This window comes from Vanessa tameamea, chromosome 7, assembly GCF_037043105.1.
Source record: "Vanessa tameamea isolate UH-Manoa-2023 chromosome 7, ilVanTame1 primary haplotype, whole genome shotgun sequence".
In the NCBI taxonomy this organism is placed as follows: domain Eukaryota; kingdom Metazoa; phylum Arthropoda; class Insecta; order Lepidoptera; family Nymphalidae; genus Vanessa; species Vanessa tameamea.
Window position 1 is genome coordinate 1,562,698 of NC_087315.1, and position 24,107 is coordinate 1,586,804.

Consider the following 24,107-nt stretch of genomic DNA (forward strand, 5'->3'; position numbering starts at 1 on the left):
TTTGTACGCGTGGGAATTTATTTTAGAACACACACATAGGTACATTCCAATAATACATTTGCATTGTGCAGTGTATCGTACGCATCCTCGGAGACAATTAGTTGCTTGTTTACGGAGCAACGAATAAATTAAATTTTCATTGCGCATTCATAACGTACGATTTATAAAAATACATTTAATTACGAGTAATGTATTAGCTATAAGGTTGTCACTCGCAAACATAATTATAAATTATTTGTTAGCATAGGGTGCGGTCAGAGTGCATTAAGATGCCTCATATACATTATGATTTTTATTGATTCTACTGCTCTCCTCTAATTAAATTATTATTTTCTGGATATTTTAAGGTTGGTAGGTATAACGAATTAGGGCGTTAAGACACATTAAATAATCACTTACTTAAATTTTATAAATAAAAATAATAGAGGTAAATATTAATCAGTTTTTTTTATAATTAACTAAAAACTAAAGACATAAATCTTCTTGGTTAAACAAGTCAATTAAAATTATTTTATATTACACAAAAATCAGGGGGGCGGTCCGTTGACGGTATCTGGTAATGAAAGGTACTAACTAAGTATGGCATCAGTACAAAATGGAATGTATATCAACCGTTTTTGCTTAGCACTATGCACTATTTTAATTAAGCATTTAAATAATTAGGAATTAAGCAGACGAACTAAACGACATGAGTTATGGGTATGAGTTGGCGTTTGTTTTAAATTTCGTATTAAGAGAAAAAAATAAGCAGGATAGTGCAAAATTTACATTACATTCAGGTACATTCAGGTATTCACTATGTTCATCCTTACAATTTTGTACTTTTAATTCGACATTAGGCGAAAATGGTTACCCTTCGTACACTTTTCAGATTTTATTTTTTTACGATGTGATTAATTGTCGTATTTACCTAGTTTATGTGCTTAAGTGTAACGAATATATTATAGTTTGTTACAAAAAAGTCCAAAACTATTATGACAAAAGGTTAAAGGGTTATAGGCTTTTTTCTACATAAAATAATTGTACGAATGTACCCCACGTATTGGTATGGTAGGGGTACGTTCGTACATTAAATACGGTAAATTCGTACGCCATGGGGTAGATTCATACAGGGTAATTAAAAAGCCAATTAAAATCGTTAATTTTTTATTAATTATTACAAAAATATTTATTTATCAAAGAACTAATTTAATAATATGTGACTTGACTAATAGTCGATAAATCTTGAAAAGTAAAAATTAACAATTGCATCCCACGACACTCGCGCCCCACCCTTATGCTAACTTGTCTATGTGTGCGTAGACGATTCGCGAAATTATAAGACTCGGCTCGAAATAAAAACTGACGTGCTCCCACCTTGAGATCTGGGGAGGGACTGAAAATTTATTGACAGCGATGTCGAATAATAAGTCAAAACCGTCAAATTATTTTCTCCATACTAAAAAGTATGGACGACGAATGCGAAAAAGTAAGCAATATTTAAATAAAAATTACTATAATATTGTGTGATATAATAGAAATTTACCACGGTGAACTTATTATTTAGACTTTTGTGTCCACATTTAACCAAAAATACGTGTATAAACTAGCAGCTAAATAGCTTAAAAAATGCTAATAGAAAAGGTCGATTTCAGTGTTTGGAGTGATGTTGACGATGAATTTACTGAGTTATTGATACAAATTTTATAAATATCATGCGGTGAAACTTGAGATCTATCTATTAAGATACTGAATGTTTTTTTTCATCCATAATCAATGCTCCAGTTTTAAGATATTTTGAAAATAGTAAGCGCTATTTAGGCGTTCCGCAAGGACTGTCCTCTTAAAGCATACTCGTATTTAAATTTCAATGCTCACTTGGCTCCTGACTGTTTATAGATTGGAACAGGAGCGTAGGGACCACGAGATGGCGGTACGACTGGCGAAGGAGACCAACGGACACGTAGAAGGATCACCACCGCAACTTCGGAGGTAACTGAACAATAATAATAGTGTACGACGGAACGAATTACTATATATTTCTCTGGTAATGGGACGGACAAAATTCCCGCAATTATATAAAAAAAAGAAAAAGGAAAAATTGTCCGGTACCATACAACACAGCGTACAGAAAAACTACTAGTCGGCCATCGCCTTTGTAGTCTTGCGAAATGTCTCTTTTCGTCATTGCCGCAGGGTTCTACATTTATTTGTTGCTTTTTATATTTAGTCAGTTCCATATTCGTTCATTCGTAGTATTTCTATATGAGGTACCATTACCAGAAATATAATGTAAATAATGAATATTTTTATCATAAACAAACTTACAAAATAGTTAATTTCTGTCTGACGCCTCCTTTGGCCCACTGTTGGTTTTCTTTACGCTGTGCTATTACTATGAACGAAATTCAAATAAAAAAGATCTCTTTATACGTACAGTCGTTTGCAAACACAATTTGGAAAAAATCGACATCGTTTTACCTATGCAGATAAAAAATGGGCTTATAAGTATCGTCCCCTCTAAATACCTCTCGCTCGCACAGTGTCGCCATCTATACTCACACCACAGAGTGTGCGAGCGAGAGGTAATTACAGGCGACGCGATTTTCTTGCCCAGTCTTTAACTGCACGTAGAGCAGATTTGTTCCAAAAAATAATCTCTCAAAATTTAAATTCGAAATATTTATTCAAGTAAAGCTAAAAAAGCACATAAATCGTCATGTTAGTGTTGAATTAAATGTAGAACTACCACCGTTTCGGAAAGTTGATACCGAGAAGAACCGACAAGAACTCTTTGCCATCATTTTAATTACAGAAAATGTTAATTACAATATAATCTTCAAAGTACATACGTTATATTAATTATAAGTTCTATTATATTGGCTTTTGTTTTGCTGTCGGTAAGATAATAATGGTCCTAAAGGTACCGACATTATTTTCACACAAAAATATCCATTAAAATATTTATATGTAATATAATAATTTTAAGATATAATATACGAGAGGCAATTACGCAAAATAACGCTCTCATATAGATTTAATTCGATATGATTTTATTGTATGATTAAAAATTAAAAGTAAAATATATCAATAAGATTTATTTATGGATTGATGTGTATGTGTGCGTTAAATGTCATGTCGAATTATTTTATCCTGTGAGAATGTCTTGCTAAAACTTTTCGAAAGGCAATATACTAAAACAATATTATCATCATACGATAATCTTATACGACATGACAATATATAATAAAATTATATATTACGTAAAGAAATGTTAAATATAAGTCCACAAAGTTTCGCCTGTCTTCTTGTACATAGCTTGTACACGGTACAGTAATGTTGTATGTTTGCACAGTTTCCCAACAATGGACTCAGTGAACGGAGAGAATAGATTGAACAGGTACCAAGTGAATGATAACTGTTAAATTAAAAAAAAAAAGTTTTACCTTCCGCACGCTGCCTCGTTTCCTCTTTTAATATATTCGTCAGTAAATGCGACGGAACCAGTGTTAGTTAAATAAATAAAATATAATTCTGATATATCATTTTTGCACGTACAAAAGTAGAAAACGTCATTAATTCATTCGTTTATTTTTAATTTATTATCTGTGGTAACTACATGAGTCTCATTTAAAAGTAAGTATGAGATCTCTGCGTTGATTGGTGTTTTTAGACGCACGTGTGATATTATTTGCCTTACTTGTTTTAAGTTGCATTCGGATAATAATGTGAGAACAGTATAATTTAAATATATATTTTTATACTAAAGATATATATTGAAAGAGGGAACATTAACAAAACTAACTTCTAACACTACGGCTATTGCTTCCTATTTCTATTTGCACGTTGTTTTATTTGTAAATAACGTAATGTCATTTTATTAAAAAACAAAATGAACATTGTTAAATAGTTTCAATTTTTAGTCGTGGGAAGGGTTTCGTTCTATTTGGTATTTCTTGGGTGTTCGTTAGGATTTTATAAATAATGAGCTTGGCTCTATATTCTCTATGGATTTTGAAATTGTAAAGTTTTAATTTAATACTTAATACGTCTGTGATTGGAAGATCTAGATTTGGATGAATTAGACGTGGAGAAGATAGTCTCTACCAAACAGATTATAATATCATATTGATTAACTTGCAGTAATTTCATCATAGTCGATATAATTATGGTGAATGACATTACGTTACTATGACTGGTATGAAATTGGATATTGTAATTAATTTAGCATGTGTGTGAACTCCTTTAGATAGTTATTAATTATAACATTTAAAATTAATCGTAATCCAGTTTATTTTAATACGAATAAACATCTTAATATTAGTACAATAGAAGAGAAGTCAGTACAGTATTTAGTTAATACTTTTGCATAGTTTAGTTCTAACTTTTAGTTTATTTGACGCAAACTGTTTTAATGTATGATAACCTTAATGTAAATGTCGGTTCATATCTGATCGCACGTAGCAGACACGTACCAGTATGGACATAAAAATTGTAAATTTAATACATTGTCTAGGTGTGAATATTAATTTCGTGGTCATATCTATTCTAACGTTCGTTGACAATCACATATTGCCTGTGTTTTGCTATTAACTCTTTTATATTAAATCGACCGTTATTGTAATTTTGCGATAAATACTTCACCGAAATTCAATATCAGCTTTCACGATTCCACAGTGGTAACTCACATTAATTTATTCGACCAATCGTGTTCCGTCAATTCAAGGTCAAATTTGTTTACTTATGATTACTTCTGCTATTGGAATCGGTTCTACGATTGTGGCGTATGAGTCGATTTTTTCAAATAACATGATATAATTACTTAAATTCGCAAAATAAGTAAAATTATATTGAACTAGTTCGAAATTTGTTTCCCTACGGGTTGAGCGATTGTAGCTAAATCGTATTTGATCGTCTATCAACTCTAAGCCTGTAGATATAGATAGAATACTAATGCTTTTGGCTGGACTCGCTACGTGCTGGTGGATAAGAATCGACGTCAATGGCTAGATGTTATGTGTACGTGACGCGACAGATCGGAGCGCGTGCGCATGCAGCAGGCGCTGCAAGGCAAGCAGAAGTACGACCTCTCCAAGTGGAAGTACTCGGAGCTGCGGGACACTATCAATACATCTTGCGATATTGAGCTGTTAGAGGTATCATGGTTTTTATCTTTTTTAACAAACATAAGCATTCTAGCCTTGCGATTTCACGTCTATCGAACGTCCTCTTGTGCATATTTCAAAAGTTCAGGATCGAGTTTGCGACCAGAATACAATAATTACTTATAATAGTATTATATAGTAATATTTGCATAGTACACATGCGACTTAGTTTATGTGTTTCTTATTATTTTGAATATAGATTTTTTTGGATTCTTATATCACTCATACAAATCTAGTAAAAACCTAATTTGCGACGGCGTGAGCGGTCACATTAGCGCCTAGACACTAGCACTGCACTAGTCCCGTGTGCGCAGGCGTGCCGGCACGAGTTCCACCGGCGGCTGAAGGTGTACCACGCGTGGAAGGCGCGCAACGCCCGCAAGAGCACGCTCGCCGAGCAGGAGCGCGCGCCGCAGTCCGTGCTCGACGCCGGTGAGTCCGCTCCGAACTTACGCTCTGACGGGTTACGGGTGTACCTACATGGTTCAATCCACACAGCTCTGATTTGTGGAATGCGATACGTGTAACGCTTACGACGTAATGTTATGCACATAAGTACCTCTAGAAGTAAATAAGTGTAGACCATCCCGGCTGACACACAACACCTTACGAGACACACCAACGATGCGAGCATGCACGAGTCCGCGCATGACGCTCGAATTCCCCCACTGACCCCGGCCGTCGGTCGCGTCCGCAGCGAAGGCCCCGCGGCTGCCGGCGAAGGGCGAGATCCTGGGCGCGCGGCACCGCTACTTCCGCATCCCGTTCGTGCGGCCCGGCGCCGACTGCGAGGAGCGGCGCGGCTGGTGGTACGCGCACTTCGACGGCCAGTACGTGGCGCGCCAGATGGAGCTGCACCCCGACAAGACGCCCGTGCTGCTGCAGGCCGGCGTGGACGACATGCAGATGTGCGAGCTGAGTCTGGAGGAGACGGGCCTCACGCGCAAGCGCGGCGCCGAGATCCTGGAGCACGAGTTCGAGCGCGAGTGGCAGCGCCACGGCCGGCCCGCGCAGCCCTAGCGAGGCACACGATGCAGCAGCAATCGCGGTTGGTTTGCATTTTTTGTCGTCGAAAATCATCATAAGATTCTTAAAGGCAAACATATAGATTAAAAAATATATTATAAATTAAGAACCACCTTCTTATTTAAAGTCGGTTAAAAATGATATACTGACAATTTTCGTGAAACTATAATTTTATCAGGTATAATAGCATGGAATTCTATCGTAAACCAATTTTAATTAAAATTAATAACTCCATTGAACTCATTCTGTGACATTATGAATACTAATTAACTTATTTAGTAGTAAAAACACCGGAATGGGCGGAAGGCCTCACGCATTTTGATTCGCAGCAAAAGTAACATTCAAAACTGACCAATAAGTGATAAAAAAAAAATTATTTATTTTTTTACAAGCGTATGACTACTAATTATAATTTTTGTTTGCAGATAACAAGATGAATCATTTTAGCACGAACCGTTTACAAAAAAAATATAGAAATTTAGTTCAAAGATGAGTAGTAAGATACAATATAAAGTAACTTAGTGCTTTCAAAGATGTGCCTTCACATGCTATGATTGGTCCATTTCATTAGAATTAAAAAGAATAGAATATATTTTTTAAATTGTTTGTAATTTAAAAGTTATACAGTAACTTACTTCCAGTTTCCTTCCATAGTCTTTAAAGACCAACTAACTTCATGGAATCATTTTTTCCTGTCAATACCGTTCCACTGAAATAATAAAAGATCAGTTTTAATCTTAATTATTTATCAGATATTTAAGAGTATTTTAAAGTTATTAAATTAGATTTTATCAATTCTAATGAAGTGAACTATAATTGTATGATAGTGCAATATATAAACATATTCCACCGTAGAATGATATTTTGTGATTTAATATACACAATTTAGATTTAATGGCTTTGGTAGGGAAGGTGACAAATTAAAACTTACCTAATTACTAAATGACCAATGAATTCAAAGAAAAACATTTATAAGTATACATGTTTAACATCAGGCAGTGTTGCTTGTTGCCAAAATTATTTAGATATAAAAATATTTCTGTAAATGTTGCCATATCAAAAAATATCACAATCATTTTCCCTACCACTTGCTCGCTTAATAATTTAGCAAACATTTTAGAAAATATTCAGTAACGTTACTCATTATGAAGTACAAGTGCCTAAGTATACAAAAAAAGATATATTCAATATTTTATTCGGAAATTTCTATTTATAATTAACAGTGCATGAATTAATCATGAAATTTGTAACTGTGATTTTTTTTTAATAGATGAATTGTAGTAAAAAAAGTATTTATTGAAGCATTCCAAATGCTAACCAAAAGACTGGTGACTGGCAGTTTTGGTATTATATTAAAACGAAATCAACTGAAAGTATAAATCCAACAGTATTTATAACATTCCTATAATCAATATTTAAAGTAGAGTTTTTTTTTAAATAATGTAATATATTTTATAGTACAATTTATTAAGTACAGAGTTATTATGAGTGCCTTTTTCATGCCTATATTACATGACTTGTGTTATGCTTTACCAAATAAATTTAAGATAATTATAATTTTGTCTTTTATTAATTGCCTGATGCCACATATTTCGTTTTTAGAGCCAAAGGTATAAAACATATAACATACATAAACAGCCTGTAAATTTCCCACTGCTGGGCTAAGGCCTCCTCTCCCGTTGAGGAGAAGGTATGGAGCATATTCCACCACGCTGCTCCAATGCGGGTTGGTGGAATACACATGTGGCAGAATTTCGTTGAAATTAGACACATGCAGGTTTCCTCACGATGTTTTCCTTCACCGCCGAGCACGAGATGAATTATAAACACAAATTAAGCACATGAAAATTCAGTGGTGCCTGCCTGGGTTTGAACCCGAAATCATCGGTTAAGATGCACGCGTTCTAACCACTGGGCCATCTCGGCTCTCTATAATGCTAATGCTATCTATAATTATAATATTTTAATTTATCACAAACTAAGTATATTATACTTATCAACTGATAGTAATTGATCAAAATACAACCTAATTTTAAGTTTTATTTAAAAAAAATATTGTATTTAATGATTTTTTTAAATAACTGAGTCGCAATTGCTTAGCAACAATGATTGAGTATTGATAATTTTCCTAGGCGGCAAGTTTTTGAACCCAAATTATCGTATTACCTACAATTTTTGGGACGATGTTCTTTAACGTGGCTCTCAATAGAGTGAACTGGCCGAAATCGTCACGTAACGAAAAGGCGATCTTTTCCTCTCTTTATTATCTATTTTGACCCGGGAATGGGTCACTTTGAATCAATTCATGTGTGACAGTGAATTAGAGCGCAATAGATCTACGGAAAAAAAACTTAAAACTAGGATTGTCTTAGACGTTACCAATTTAGACAGATCTTTAAAATAAATAGGCTTCAGTATCATTTCTATTTTCTTCTATAAATTTGTTTTCTTCAAACTAAACTATAATAAAACCTCTCCTTTGGCAACCGTTTCATATTTATTAACTTCACCTTCAAACAATCTCCTCTACAGAAATAAAATAATTACTTGATCATGATGAATGATTTCTTCGCAGGAAGACATCTCCAGGATCCTCATGGATTGGATTCTCGATTTATCATTTTCATTATCCTAAATGGGTAATAAGTTTTCGTTATGTTGATTGTCCACATCAACTTGTTGATTCTCTTAATTTCTGCCCATCTTTAGAGCGTTACTCATTTGTTCTCCTATGTGAAGTCAGATACAAGTTTTCCTCAATCGATTACGAGAGATTTGTGCTTTTGTTGTTGTTTTAGCTTATTCATCAGCAGTCCATTGTCACCCATTGATTGCTATGATAAAATATATATATATATATTATTCTCGGTCTGTATAAACTGCCATACAATACAGGCGCCTGAAGATTGTTGTAACGCAATTACAGTCTTACAACCTTAAAGTTTTGTCGCTGAATATTCGAAGTTTGAATAAGAACTTCGATTATTTTATGGCGGTACTTACTAGAGTGGGTATTTCTATAGATTGTATAATTTTAACAGAATGTTGGCTTGACGATTCTACAATTATTCCTAAAACAGAACACTATACCAGTTATAACACTCAAAAAATTATTAATCAAAACAGTGGTGTCGTAGCGTATATAAAAAATAACTTAACTGTCTGCGTCACAGAGCCTTTTATTGATGATGCAAATTGTTTGCATAATCAATAAAAAACAACTCTGCGACTATATTGGGAGTATACCGCCCACCATCGTACAGCAATATTAATAAATTCCTATTTTCCCTAGATAATAAACTGAATAATATTTATAGTAATAATAAAACCACTATACTTGTGGGTGATATTAATATCAACATAATTTCTCCAAATAACCAACAGCTAGAATACCTTCTCCTATTAGCAGAACATGGTCTTTTCCCCGCAATTTCAAAACCTACAAGAGGACAAGCATGCCTTGACCATATTTTTGTAAATTCAGTTGCAAACGCAGTAGGTGTAATCCGTTACAAAGATATAACCGATCACGACATGATACTGCTTGGTCTTATCCTAAACGCAAACAAACAAACAAAAAGGGAGAGATTTACTATCAAAATAAATTTAGAAGCTATTAAAAAGGAAATATCGCAAGTGGACTGGAAAACACGGAAGTCACCAAATAACCAACAGTTGCACATTACATATACCCGGTATAGAAACCTCTGCAACAATTTACTGCGTAAACTAAAGTCTAAGTACGAAAAAAACGAACTGTCCAGTAGCACCAAAGATTTTAAGAAACTATGGAAGACTATAAAATCATTATGTAATCTAAACTGCAAGAGAAAAGAGCCAAAAGAATTACTATCATTTAGCGGTACCCAAAGTCCTCATGACTCTTAATTTATGTTGTGAATACTTCTCCACAGTGCGACAAAAACTGGTTCAGAATACCCTAAGTAACCTCTACTCTAATGAAGAAGTATTAGCATCTAACATAAATAGCCAACATATTGTAAACTCTTTATTTTTGCAGCCTGTCGATGAGACTGAAGTAGTAGTAATAGTACCACCTATTACAAAAATCCTAAATTTAAGTGTAACATCGGGTGTTTTCCCAAATGATTGGAAGATTGCTTGTATTACACCAGTATATAAAAGTGGACCCAAACATAGCATTGAAAGTTATCGGCCCATCTCACTTCTGTCCGCTTTCTCAAAGCTTTTAGAAAAAGAAGTTAATAAGAGACTCGTTAACTTCATTGATGTAAACAATTTGATTTCGGAAAGACAGTTCGGCTTCAGAACCGGAAGATCGATAGAGGATGCTGTTAATTTGCTTACCTATACTGTTGCAAGACAACTTGATAGTAATAAATGCAGTATAGGTATCTTCCTCGATTTGGCCAAGGTATTTGATACTGTATCATTTCCAATTCTTCTGCGAAAACTAGAAAAACTATTTGGAATAAGGGGTCTTCCCTTGGAATGGTTCAACAGCTATCTCACTGATAGGAAACAGTGTGTTAGAATTGGGAAACATGCAAGTGATTTACAGCCCATTAGCTTTGGTATACCGCAAGGTAGCATTCTTGGCCCGACTTTATTCATAATGTATATGAATGACATACACTCTTGTACAAATGCAGAAGTAATTTGCTACGCAGACAACACAGCTATTTTATATGAAGGTGGGTCGTGGGATGAAGCGTTACGGAATGCGGAGCAAGGAATGAAGCAGATATTTTGTTGGGTTCAGTCAAATCTCCTGACATTAAATTATAACCTCTATGTTTTTATAAAACATCGGCTTTGTCACCGCGTTTCAGACCCTTTATAAAATTACACCAGTGCAATTCTGTGGATACCTGCAGCTGTGAATCTATAAAACCCACTGATACTGTCAGGTACCTCGGCGTAATTATTGACACCAACTTAAGCTTTAAAACACAGATAAAATCCCTTTCATCTCGTATACGTAAAACAGCAAATATAATGCGCCTTCTTCGCGTCTCAGCAACGAGAGATATATTAAAGTCTGTTTACTTTGCTTTAACTCAGTCATTACTCACCTACTGTATTACGAGTTGGGGAAGTGAACCTAAGACATCTTTACTTTAATTGGAAAGAACCCAGAGATTAGTGATCAAAACGATGCTTAAGAAGCCTTTTAGATATCCAACCCAAAAGCTGTTCGAGGAAATCGATCTACTAAGCGTGCAAAAACTATTTATACTTAATCTCCTTAAGCGACGAGTGTTAAAAATTGAGATACCACGAATAAACACTCCCTTTGCGAGACGCTTCGGTACATTTAAAGAGTACTCCATATACAATAAAGTAACCAGTGTATGCAATATCAAAAAAATTAATATTCGCGAAGCAAAACAAAACCTATTTGACTGGTCAAATTCCATGACATACGACGAGGTTGATCTTTTTTTGGCACCTTTAAACTAGCTTCTAAACTAGTAGTACATTCAAGCTCCATTCTCAATAAATTGGCACTTACATATTATTATTCTATATAAGCTCTCTTATCAATTATACTGATTATTGTTTATTTATATTTATTTTACTTATTGTTTTAGTTTTTTAGGTATTACACACTATTCTATTTTTCATATATATTGCTGTATTTTATATAACGAAATATTATTATGTAATTCTTTATGGGATCGTATATCGTCCGAGCTGTTGTTTAAACATACGAAATTGTAACCGGTAGTTGGTACCCGCAAGACAGGCTTGCCTAGTGCGGGACCACTGGATGTTTTGTGACTATGTTAACTTTTCATATCAATAAATTTATTTTTATTTTTGTATATATATATATATATCTCAAAGCAAAACAACATACCTATTTCTTATTCAAATAAAACAAACGCGCGTTTATTTTTGTGTGTTAGCGTAAGATATATTAAATTATAGAATATGATCCACGGCACCCTGTGATTTACTATGAGCCTATCTCCCCTTCTCACAGGAAATTACTATTCTCGATCGGTTACCATTGATTACTACTAGCCAATAAAATAATATAATACCTAAACCGTACTTATCGCCACAATAATCTTGCGAAAAAAAAATCGCCTTGTTCCTACTGCGAATGAGCTTGGCCAAATCGCATCATCGCCGTCGTATAATTTATCGTGAAGTCGCATATATAATTTCGTTAATAAGGCCTAAAATGTTATTGTTACAATTCGTTCGAAATTATACATACCTCGTACCTACTTATTGCGCTCGGTATCGGATCACATGTGGGCGCGTCAGCAAAGCTCATCGTGATAAAAACGTTTGATGCGCGAGAGCTTACCGACAACGAAGTACCAAAAATTTGGCTTCACATACATCGATAACGTGAATTATTACGATAGCGATCACTACGCATAATTTTTACATCGTAACATATTATATATATGTATGTTAGGAATATACCAATTAGTAAATGTTCTGTTTTCATGTTTTGTGTACTTGGGTCTGTAACCACAAGATCTGCAGCAGCAATAGAGATAGTACTACTACTGCAATTTATTTGACAAAAACTAATAAGTTATAACTTAATAATTATTTTGAATCCAGGACTTCGGAATCTGCATAAGTATACTCTTTGATTTGCACTTCTGCAGACTTAGGAGTTCAGAAAACTAAAATCCTAACGAAGTTAGCTACTGGAATATATATTAGAAATATCGAACACAGGACTTCTTAAAATTATGCCAGATATACGAAAAAATTGTCGGTATATGAATTATAAAAATAAAAATAAATGTTTTTATTAACAAAAGTTGTTTTAGTATCTGTTAAACACCACAGAACGTTAACATTACGTTTTAGATAAATATGTCAAAGGTAATGCATTATTTGTTGACATTGTTGTCGTTTAATTGTCAAAACCAAAAGATATTACGATAGATTAAGATTTGTGATATTTTTGATCGTTCAAGGCCTAAAAATTGTTTTGATATTACCTAATTAATTATGTGTTATAAGAGCATCGTGCTTGATTAGCTTACAGAGTATCCGTGTATAATTCGTGTTCTAAATAATGGAATTTAACGGACGATTTATTGTGTTGATATTGTTTGTTATCACTCGGGTAAACTCACTAGCTTATGACGGTAAGATTAATCACGGTTCGAGTGAATTCTCTTGAATATTTAATATTTCCAATATTGATAACTATTTTAATTTTGTACTTTACACCGATTGATTTTCGAAACCAATTGAAACATGTTAATATTGTCTTGGTTATTTAATCAAATAATTTTAAAAAACCAAATTTGCGATTATAACGATTGTTTTGAATAGCTTTTCAAAAATTTAATATTTGCAGTTCACTGGCTCAGTGGGCCTGCTACTATTGAACGTGATGTGCAGCCGTTGAAGCAAACTATTGATATATACTGTTACACTGGAACACCAAAGAATTTATTAACCTTGTGGCAAACTGTGAAGGTAACAATATACTTGCAATAGTATTTGTGCATTTTATAAACACCCTAATTTAAAATATAAATAACCTCACTTTTCTGACTAATAGTAGTGTAATAAAATAATGATGACTTTTGTAGTAATAACTTGCCCCAAGCTATTGCATTAAATATTTATTTATGATAAACAATTTATTTAAATTGTTTTTGATTTCAGTTCCATATAAAGATAAAAAATGATGAATTCAGCCAGTACTTTGGTGACAATCCAGAACAAGTTTACAAAGATTACACGGAAGATAGTTATTATCGATTCCAAAAGAAATTATACAAGAGTGTGTCGCTGGATATTTTCACATCAACATGTATGGCCGTCAATACAAAAGAGAAACACAGCATTGAATTACATATTCAAAGTAAGCAAATACTTCCTATTAATTTGTTTTTACTAGTTTATAAATGTGAATGTAGCTCTGTCTGTCTGATATGCATTTGAAATGAAGCAAGCTTGGTAGGCTACTTTTTATACATAAAACTTACAGCCACCCACTAGAAAACTAGTTTAAATTAAATTACTCAAATTGAATTTGGCCAGACTAAGCCTACTACAACTTTATTAAGATTAGTGTAGTGGCACTTTAGTCATTTTTAGTAAATCATTTTAAATAAGCTATACTATCCATTTATTACATGTTTTACTGGCAAACTGTAAAATTTAGTATTGTTGTGTTCTGAATTGAATAGTGAGTGAGTTATCTTAACTACATGCACAAATGACATAACATCTTGTTTCTCAGGGCTTTTTGTGGCTGGCAGGAATGGTTAATATTTCTTGCATCATCAATGATTCTGGGTGGTAGTTACTAATAAACAAGTAGCCTCTTAGCTAGACCACCTAAGTGTTTTACAATACTAAAATTGTGGAAATTGCATGTGAAATGTTCAATTTCAATAGTTATAAATTAGATTATACATTATGTAAAAGATTATTAGATACTATAAAATTTTATATTGTTATGAGCATGTAAGTAATAAAATATCTTCAGTGAAAATATTACCACAGTATAGAAAAGACATTAGTTCAATATGCCTAATGGTGTCATAATCGAAAGAGGTCCAGGGTTGTTCGGTGGTGAGTCTTTTATTGCACAATTAAAATTTATTTAATTATATGTAAATAAGCAAAACAATAAGAAAATTTCCTTGTTTTAATTTGCTAAATGCAAAGAATCATGAAATTATATTAAAAGTAATTTGTAATATATAGTTGAAGTTTAGCCACTGGACTAGTGTTGCCATATTAAAAAATAGAAATCTATGCTAATATTATAAATGCGATAGTAACTTCGTTTCTAACGTTTTCATGGCCAAACCAATGAACGGAATTTGATGAAATTTGGTGTGAAGTAAGCTTGAAATCCGAGGAAGGACAAAGGCTTCTTTTTTTATGCTCAACACCAGACAACCAACCCTTAAAACGCGGCGAAGTCAATGAGACAATGGAATCATGAAACTATTCGCATTTATTTAGATGATATATGGCTGAATGGCGTGAAGTTGCTCTGATTTGCGGTAAATTTAAAAATAAAAATTACGTATATTCGTAATTACAAGAGATAAATTATATTGATTGAAAAGAGTGAGTAATTTCCTTACCGGTAACTTCAACATTTTGATAGTATATACTTTTCTATTCAACTCTCATTTTTTTGAACTAATGCTTGCTAAAGATAATTTAAATAACGTATTTAGATTTCACCTAAATAAACTCGATATTCACTATCACAAGCGTATTAAACGATTTATTCTTTTTCATAAGATATCGCGTTCGTAACAAAAGAGTAAAATTAGTTCACCGACCCCTTATTTATAATTGGACATTAATGATAATTGCTTAATAACGAGAGACACAAAGTTCCTTTAAAATGTATGCTATTTTAAATAAGGTGTATTTTTGACACTATGGCAATTATTTGAAGTGACCTCGTTTATACTTTAAACGAAACTATACATAAATTATATACCTAATTAGGAAACATTTTTATTTAATGAATCATATATCTGAGGCTCGTGACAAATGACCAATGACAATATAAGTATGCGTACGCTAAAAACGCGCTCCTATTTTTTTTTTGTTTTGGATTCAACTCGTGCGCTATTGGTTCGTATATGGATGGTACTATTACTAAAAAACTTTAAGACACAACAATAGCTGATCATAGTATCAACGAAATCGGATGAATGATGCGTAAACTGATTGAAGCCTATGTCCAAACTTGGGTTACATAATTGTTTCATACGAGATAACATAAAATTCGGTTCCGTGGTTTGGCTGTGAAAGATAAACAGACAGAGTCACTTTCCCATTTTTAATATTAGTATTGATTTGTACATGTAACTATCTTCAAAATATGTGTAATTTTCATGATTCAAATAAAATATATATTATATTCCGATGTTAAAAATGTGTAACTGTATCTGATACCCGTTAAATCTGTTTTTACTAAGACCAGGCTTGAATAAATATAATAATTATTTTGTACTCCTCTACAATGAAAGGAACTACTAATAATGACCGCGGTAATTCCAGGGGTGGATCTCTGGCGTGTTCTGATGATGGTTGTGGGTGCCGCCCTTATATTTACGTCTCGTACTTTGAGCGGCAATCCCGTATTCTTCTACCTTTGCGGCATCGTAATTGGTGTATCAGCATCGTTCATGGTTTTCGTGTACTACATAAGCAGGTTCATACCAGGGGTATGTATGTTTTGTCGTACTTTCTCGTACGCTAGAGTACTTTGTTTTTAGTTTTGAAAGTGTTAAAAACAAATTTTGGATCATGAGTGTCTTGATAATTATTCGTCCCCAATGTTAATGTACGAGTGTGATACGTATTGCTCGACACAAATTTCGTGTAATAAGTTAAAGGTGAGGGTCTGCAAAGTGAGCCCCTAGCAGCTCCAAGCTAGACGAAGCTACATTTGGTCGAATTAGAATTATTTTATTTCGAATTTTCCACAAATCCAGAAATAATGAATTCCACTTTTGTTTTAGATTTCGACCAATAATGTTATTTCTCGACCAATAATGCTAATAATGTTGTGTCAAAACAAGGTCATAGTGGTTTATTTATCAAGAGCTCTTTTTGCCATTGAAATCGGTTATACAGCCAGGTAAAGAATATGTATTACACATTTGATTTCAGAGAACATTTACCTATGGTTTATTAATCGGCGGTTGGACGGTAGGGGTGTATCTCGTGCAGCAAATGTGGGAGAACATACGGAGCATCATGGCAGCTTATCAATCATACATTTTCTGGTATATTCTGATGGTTGGCTTCATCAGCTTCGTGGTCTGCTACAGAATCGGACCACCGAAGAATCAGAGAAGCAAAAATCTTGTCATGTGGACTTTGCAGGTACTTCCTTTGACAACTAATCAAAATCATTCGAATGAATGAACGTCTAGAGATATACGATGATAGAAAGAATGAATTGAAATGAATGGTAGAAAAATCATACTGAGCGGGTAAATAATTGTTAGAAAGACATGTGGAAATAATTTATTAGTTCCGTCCGCGTGCGTACACTATAAACGTGCGTGTACTTACGCCCGCGTGTGAGAAGTTCTACTTCTTCGGCGTAATTAAAAATAGTTTTTTAATAACATGCAATTTTAATTAGAATGAATTAACGTGGATCAAACTAACGTTCGAATTTATGATATTAGGATTCATTGATAATAGTTACTATTTGAGATCCTCAATACTGACTATTGGTTTTATTGCAGGGTGTAGGCGTAGTCGTGATTATATTCAGCAGTCAATATCAAGAAGCATCAACAGCTGTGACCGTCATCACGCTGGGAACCAAGTATTTCCCGAAATCGATTCTCTACTATATACAGGGTTACTGGTGAGTTATGACACGTATATTTCTATTCTGGAATATAAGATTGCTTTGAGTATTGAAACAACAAAAAAACAAAGAGCTGTCGTGGCACACCTGGTTGGAACGAAATCGCTTTTGCTGTATAATATGTATTAAAAAACAGACAATGAAATAAACCATCCATGTATGAAAATAATTAAATAACGATAAATAAAGTTCTCACTGAAATATCTCGTGTGAATTAAAATAATAATAATAAAAAAAGTTTATACATGTCGGAGGGACATCAGATCTATTGTCACTATTATTGTTCATCGTGTGGCCCCACAGCGGGTAATCGTGAAAATAACACAAAGAACACTTAGTTAATATTTAATTACAATTTATTACAGTATTAGGTTCACACACAAAGTACTCAAATTAGAATGATGACACTCAGCACATCAGTAACGGTAGGACAGTTCCGTGACCTCACTCGGCTAATGCGTTGCAGTAAGTCATCTGCCTCGACCCGAGCGATGCCTTCACGACTCTGTCGAAAGCGCGTTGAAGTTAGCACCGAACTACATCGAAGTCGAATTCACAACCGTAGGCGCGCTTTTCGTTCCGTTGAGTGTCTGTACTCTTGACCGGATGCGACATAGATAACAATATATAAAACCGTATATGATAGAAAGAGACGGAGAGAAAAGAAATAGAGGGATAAGTCGCCCGGAATGGGCATAAAGCTTACGTGACGATATCCGCTAGTTCACTCCACAGCAAGCCGCATAAAAGAATTCCGTTCGAAAAAGACTGTTATTTTTAGCGGGGCTGCACACATTTAAACGTACACACGTACACATTCAAAATCGCAAACACAAATATTTACGCGCACACTATACGAGGGCTGCCATTTAAGTTGTGTCGTTTGAAATAAGTAGGTATAGAACAATAGACAATCTAATAGATTATTATCATTTATTGTTTTTCTTCTTTGAAAAATAATAAATGGTAACAACCGGTAACCGTTCAGCGGTAACCGTCTTGCGATCTTCAACTACAATAATGGCGACGTAACCACCCTTTACCACAAACGAGGCATCCATTTTTTTAAGAGCTCCGTGAGCGTATGACTTTGGTCGGTTTTGGCCCATCCTGGAAGACCCAGACAGTTGACTGCTGCTTTGAATCTGGATCGTAAGCATACGTACAAGACTCGTCACCACTAACCATATCCTAAGCATGCTTTGACTCTCCTCGATTGAGTCGCTGCAGAGTGTTGGACGCCAACTAACACGGGCTGTTTTTTGGTCGTCGCTAAGCAAATGTGGTATCCAACGAGAGATCAATTTTCTTACGCCAAGTTCTCCGTGCAGGATTTTTTTTCTGAAATGTCCACGGATGCCTTTATTTTACGGTATGTCACATGATGATCTTCGAGGATTAGTTGCCGCACGGCTTCGATTTTTTTTTGCGTCATGGCGGTTTTTGGACGACCTTCATGTGACTTGACACTGAGGCTAGAGTGCCCACGTTGAAATTCTAAATACCAGCGTTCTATAGTCCTAAGACATGGTGCTGCAACACTAAATACAGAAGTGATCTCCTCAAAGCACTGAAGTGGCGATAATCTCCTTTGAAAGTTGGAGAAAATTATCGCACGCAAATTTTCCTTAGATATTTCCATTTTTACCACCGACTTGTCATCTTTGAATAGACGATACAATAAAACTATTCGATCAATCTGAAAACATTATTTTGATTTCGAATTCTAAATGCGAAAATATTTTTTTTTTTAAATATATAAGCGGGAGGTTGGCAAACGACACGATTTAAAAAGAAGCCCAGGTAAGCACGTTATTTATATGCTTACAGTAATAATTCATTAAAGTAATTATGGTGTTCGGAACTATGGTAAAGAATTTTCATAAATTACAAAATAATGATTAACATGGAATTTAAAAAGTATTTGTATGAATATAATTTTCGTGCCTATCCCGGTAGGAAACCGCCGTATAAAGATTATAAGCAGGTAGGTAGATCATATTTAAGCGCTCGTTCAGCGATATGATTATGATATACTAAATTATAGGGGCCAAGATTTCTATTCAAAATGAATAAATAATTGATTGCAATGAATCCATAAAGAATACAACGCCCCGCAGGCGGCGCCGCTTCCCGCCCAAGCCGCGCCTGCTGTCGAGCGAGGAGTACTACGAGCAGGGCGCGCGCGAGACGCAGCGCGCGCTGGACGGCCTGCGCCGCTACTGCGCCAGCCCCGACTGCCAGCAGTGGAGCGTCATGCTGCGCCTGCACGACGCCAAGCGGTCTGCGCCTCTCTCGTTCGATATATAATAGGCTATTTGACAATGCGTAAAATAAAGTGTCAATTATTGTAATCCGTATAAATTATGAGTTAAAAAATGGTTATTGTTGAAAATAATAATTTATTTATTCAAAAATCCATAAATAAAAACCTATTTTTTTAAACGTTTGTCATGTGATACAAAACGATCCTGATTAGTCGGGTTTATGATTACGTCACTTGCTTGTTAACCTCGTTTGCCTACTGTATGTGGATTATATGTGCCACAGATTACAATACAGGCTAGTGACGTAACCGACCCTATTGCAGCGCCATATTGTCAAAGTAGCGTTTTCGCGCGCTATTTAAATATGGAATTTTTAATTTGATGTTTTTCAGAAAAAATATACTAGAATTAAAAAAACAACTTTTACTGGGTTCCTTAACCTCTACAAAATAATATAAAATGGATTTTAAAAACCGGTCAAATAGCCTGTTAGACACTAATCGAAGGTTGAGATTTACACATAGACAAATATTTACTAATCGATACATTCCTTACACGTACGGATGGAATAAAGGTCTTTACAACTATCGGTTTACGCAGGGCACGTCAGTGATTGTATAAATTGATTTCTTTCAGGTTTGCTAGTTTCGTGGAAGGTAATTCACACCTGAACGACGATGAAGTCATAGACTATGAATCGTATGCGTTCTCGATGGAACATTCGAAGCCGGTCGCGAACTCCACCAGGAATATGGAGATATCCGATGACGACTCGTCGGAGTATGGAGACGAAGATTGAATTAATTTTCAATCGATTGGTGATTCTAATAAAAACGTAACGATTCTCGAAATATTGGTCGTCGAAGTGACGAAGTCGTGTTGGACTAGGCTCGACCCGGTTTCTCCGGACATCGCCCCGTTTTTGAAGGATTTTGGGGGTTTCTTAAACGTGATTTGCGTAACGTAAACAAATATAGCATCTACGAAGGATGGATATATTCATATTCATTTCAAGTATTTTTTAATATTCATATTTTTTCAGTCACAATTTTTTAAATTTATTACTACTTAAAAAGTCTGAATATATTTTTTTTGTTGGATACATTTTATTATCTGTGTCTTAAAATAACTTAACTTTACATTGACATTTTCTACTCTGACATTAGTATGTTTTTCTTTCTTGAAATTGAAAGAGTAACTATACTTTCTTATAAGCTAAATTTATTTCTTAATTCCTATAAAATTAGTGTTATAATACTGTTACTGGCAGTTATACCCGCGTTTAATTTAAATTTTTCTGTTATATAACAAGTTAATACTATTAGCCTAGATCCTTCTACAATAAACCTACAGCAAAAATCTTATGTATTTTGATCGGACTAATTCGAGGATCTACTGTTCCTATAATCGTCCCGCTTGAAAATTTTAGTATGGATATTAGATCTCATTTATCATATCTAGATTATTATATTTTTAATAAGCATGTTGCCTTCATTGGCACTTATATCTCAGTTACAATATACAATTTACACGATCAAATTCTAAACAAGCTTATGCGTTAAACTTCTACTTAGTTTATGTATATTTTGTGACAAATGAAATGTAAACGGCTAAATTAACTCCTTGGAACTTTTTCATGTATATACATGGCGACATAAGCCTTATTTTCTTTTCGGCTTCAGTTTCTCGTAACAACTAGTTTATTATAACAGCACAACGACCTTATCTCCTGCCAAGGAATAAGATCCATTTATTCCAGCTTTTGTTTTGTATACACTTGTGGCATAGCTATATCCTGTGCCGATACCAATGTTTTCCTCTATCACCAGGCACAAGATGAATAATAATTAAAAATGAAGCATGTGGAGGCCAAAGGTGCTTAATGACTGGACTTGACATATATTCTGTCCAATTAGCCATCTCGAGGAATAAGGACTTATTTAGAGCTTGGTATTAAACAATGTACTAACTGCATGTCCAGGTGTCCTACAAGCAAAATTTACCCATGTAATTTCCATTAGAAATTTCCAAAACTCCTTCTCTTATCAGATACTAAGTGACTGATGTTCATAATTTAAATTTTTTTATGCTCAATAGTTTTTACTATGCGTTGGTAGTTAGAACAAATGTTTTTTATAATCATCAATTCATTCATAGCATTGCCATAACATTACTTTTAATAAAGTAAATATACCTCACAGAGAAAACCACTGAGGATTTGTTCCAAATATTCGGTTGATGCACAAAAACTGGTTTTGTTAGTTATTATTTATTTCTTACAATTATTGTATTACAAAGATGTTATAAATTGACAAAATAACATTTAAGTTAGCACCATGTGTTCGTGTTTAATAAATATATGAATTTGTGTGATTTTATTATAACAATTATTGTGTTCCTTATATTTTAAGATACAAATAAATTTTTAATTACTAAAGATAGTATATTTTTTAATTTAAAATTTAGTTGATATATCAATAATTTTTAAATTACAATTCACTCACAATATTTCCCCTTCAGTTTCTCGTCCTGTTATTTTATATAATTTATTTATTACTTCAAACATTATACAAATAAAATGTTAGTTTTTAGTATTTCTAGGGATAATTGTTTTTCACACCGTACCAGAACACCGATATGACATCATCGCCGCCGAGTGCACAGATGTAGTGATCGGATTGTAATTTTTTTTTTAAATATCAATTTGTTTATATAGCCTATTATTAAATTATGGCACTTATAGAGACCACTTTGTATTCAAACTATTTAAATGCATGTTAAACTATTACATTTTAGTAACCTTATTACTTTCATTATAGCAAACTTGAAGTAGTTGAAATATTTTATAAGTTAAATGCCACAAAATAAGTGGCCCCTAATATATTTATCAATCTCGTATTAACATTAAATTTACAATATTTTTTTTAAGAAACTTCTCGATTCTTAAGCTAGTTTTAGGTATGATTTATAAATTATTATTAAAAGCTTAAAATGAGAGGAAAAGAAAAATCATTTTGATGGCTTTTAGTTCCACATATATGATATCATTGTGATTAAGATAAATAGTAGTCATAATAAATATTATTTTCAATGTTTGTCGAGATTCTACTGTTATCGAATAGCCTCACTGTGTTAATGTCATACCATTTGTCAATAGCATAATTTCATTGGCAAAATTGGCATTTAACAAATTTAAATATCTTTGATTCAGTCTTGATTTATACTTTAAAGAATCTTGTTTTAATGTTACAAAGCAAAATTAACTTTGTTTCTCTTTATCATTAGCTATTCAGTACCCCTAGTACGAGTTTCAATACTTCATGCGTTAATAACATATCGACTTCTCGAAAACGTTTACGACGTATTTGTATTCGGTAGTATGAGTTTGACATTACACGTTTGCTTTAAAACCATGATAACCGTCGAGCTACTCGAAATAGACTACACCACAATTTATATTTCCATCTCACTTACACGCGCAATCAAAGGTGAGAAAAATATATTCGGCCATTTTTATTGTATTTGACATTTGTCGCAAAGTATTGTCTCTAAAATTTTGAAGGTTATATTAAAATCTTATTTTACAATGTTTATTTTATTAAAAGAAATAAAAACTGTGAATGTATTAATTTGTAAGTGTTTTAGTAGTGGTGAAAATTGGCTTAAAGATGAATTTATCGGAGTTTGAAATTATTATAAAATTCATCAAGAGGTATGTAGACATAAATTTATTATTACGCTTAATATACAATACGATCCGAATTAATTGTAAGGACCGTAAATTTATAATAGAGATTAGAAACGTAGTAAGTATATTTATTGTTTTTGAAAATAAGTACTCATTTAAACATACATATCACAATGATATCTTTTGTTTTAATATTTAGTTCTCTGCAATAAGCAATTTAATGTAATTATGATAGTTAAATTAAATTATTTTACACAATTATCATTTATTTTCTATGTAATTAAATAACGTGTTAGGATGCCATTTAAAAATAAATTTATATTTATTATTCATTTCTTTTTCACATGTTAACACAAATACTTATTAACTTTTTTCTAAGGCAATTCTCAAGAAAATATGTTCGTTTAAAATACGGCTATTTAAAGATAAATTTCACCGCAGAATTAAAATTCGTTGCTATATATAATATATACCATAACGGTTGTAGCTAGTCTTCAAGCATAATATTGCCTCACACGCTTAATAGTTAATTTTTAAAATGATGTTTCACTTACTCTTACCTAAATAAATCAAGTGAGTTCAAAACAAAAATTAACGAAAACGTCAATTTACATGCGTAAATCTGTCAAGCGTTACTCGTA

At 33.5% G+C, this 24,107-nt stretch overlaps 2 protein-coding genes across 3 annotated transcripts in view; both read left to right on the plus strand.

The window, feature by feature from the left end:
- The window catches only part of LOC113392188 (myosin heavy chain 95F), a 44,747-nt gene extending 37,020 nt beyond the window's left edge, over window positions 1-7,727 (plus strand). Inside the window, exons 20-25 of one of the 2 annotated variants that reach the window (XM_064215266.1) lie at window positions 1,879-1,971; window positions 3,335-3,379; window positions 5,015-5,135; window positions 5,459-5,576; window positions 5,842-6,192; window positions 6,596-7,727. In XM_064215266.1, coding sequence (XP_064071336.1) covers window positions 1,879-1,971; window positions 3,335-3,379; window positions 5,015-5,135; window positions 5,459-5,576; window positions 5,842-6,164 — 700 coding nt within the window. In that variant the 3' untranslated portion in view covers window positions 6,165-6,192; window positions 6,596-7,727. The remainder of the gene's footprint in view (window positions 1-1,878; window positions 1,972-3,334; window positions 3,380-5,014; window positions 5,136-5,458; window positions 5,577-5,841; window positions 6,193-6,595) is intronic. The other variant, XM_064215267.1, reaches the window with a different exon arrangement.
- Window positions 7,728-13,151: 5,424 nt separating this feature from the next.
- Window positions 13,152-22,215, plus strand: LOC113392168 (nuclear envelope integral membrane protein). Its single transcript, XM_026628450.2, has 8 exons — window positions 13,152-13,279; window positions 13,495-13,616; window positions 13,809-14,007; window positions 16,182-16,348; window positions 16,797-17,012; window positions 17,384-17,508; window positions 19,632-19,793; window positions 20,415-22,215. The coding sequence occupies exons 1-8, from the start codon at window positions 13,207-13,209 to the stop codon at window positions 20,575-20,577; spliced, it is 1,227 nt and encodes a 408-aa protein (XP_026484235.2). The 5' UTR covers window positions 13,152-13,206; the 3' UTR covers window positions 20,578-22,215.
- The last annotated feature ends 1,892 nt before the right edge of the window (window positions 22,216-24,107 follow it).

Excerpts from the sequence above, each read along its gene's own strand:
- LOC113392168 (XM_026628450.2), top strand. The coding sequence starts at position 13,207 with ATGGAATTTAACGGACGATTTATTGTGTTGATATTGTTTGTTATCACT. Across the intron at positions 13,617-13,808 it reads CCTTGTGGCAAACTGTGAAG|TTCCATATAAAGATAAAAAA; the intron begins GTAACAATATAC and ends TTTTGATTTCAG. Across the intron at positions 14,008-16,181 it reads CATTGAATTACATATTCAAA|GGGTGGATCTCTGGCGTGTT; the intron begins GTAAGCAAATAC and ends CGGTAATTCCAG.